This window comes from Buceros rhinoceros, unplaced genomic scaffold, assembly GCF_000710305.1.
Source record: "Buceros rhinoceros silvestris isolate BGI_N320 unplaced genomic scaffold, ASM71030v1 scaffold36919, whole genome shotgun sequence".
NCBI classification, from domain to species: domain Eukaryota; kingdom Metazoa; phylum Chordata; class Aves; order Bucerotiformes; family Bucerotidae; genus Buceros; species Buceros rhinoceros.
In genome coordinates, this window is record NW_010433882.1 from 3,650 (window position 1) to 3,993 (window position 344).

Below are 344 nucleotides of genomic sequence, written 5' to 3' on the forward strand. Positions count from 1 at the left end.
CCGCATTAGCCACCCTGTCGCCGCCACAGGCGCAGGATTATCACTTTGGGCTGGAGGAGGGCGAGGGCATCAGCGAGCTCTTCGACTGTGACTTTGGGGACTTCACGCCCTTGGACTTCTGAGGCTCTGCCAGGGTGCTCACAGGGGAGCTGCCGGAGTGGGGGGCGCACCCCGGGGCAGGGCAGGTGGCTCTTCCGGCGGCTGCTGCGCCCGCGGCTCCTCGCCCTGTCCCTTTCTGCAATATTTTCTTCTTGCCCCTCCAGCCCCCCCCAGCCTGGTAGGAGCTGGCAGTGTCCCCGGCTCCAACCCCACGAGGAGGAGGCCAGGGTGGGCATCCCCCAAGA

The 344-nt window shown here is 67.2% G+C and overlaps 1 protein-coding gene across 1 annotated transcript in view; it reads left to right on the forward strand.

Annotated features, from left to right (window-relative positions):
- The window catches only part of E2F1 (E2F transcription factor 1), a gene marked incomplete at its 5' end in the record, with an annotated part of 3,695 nt that extends 3,573 nt beyond the window's left edge, over window positions 1-122 (forward strand). The window contains one exon of the mRNA XM_010144260.1: window positions 11-122. Within this exon, the coding sequence (XP_010142562.1) occupies window positions 11-122 (112 nt within the window). The remainder of the gene's footprint in view (window positions 1-10) is intronic.
- Between the last annotated feature and the right edge of the window lie 222 nt (window positions 123-344).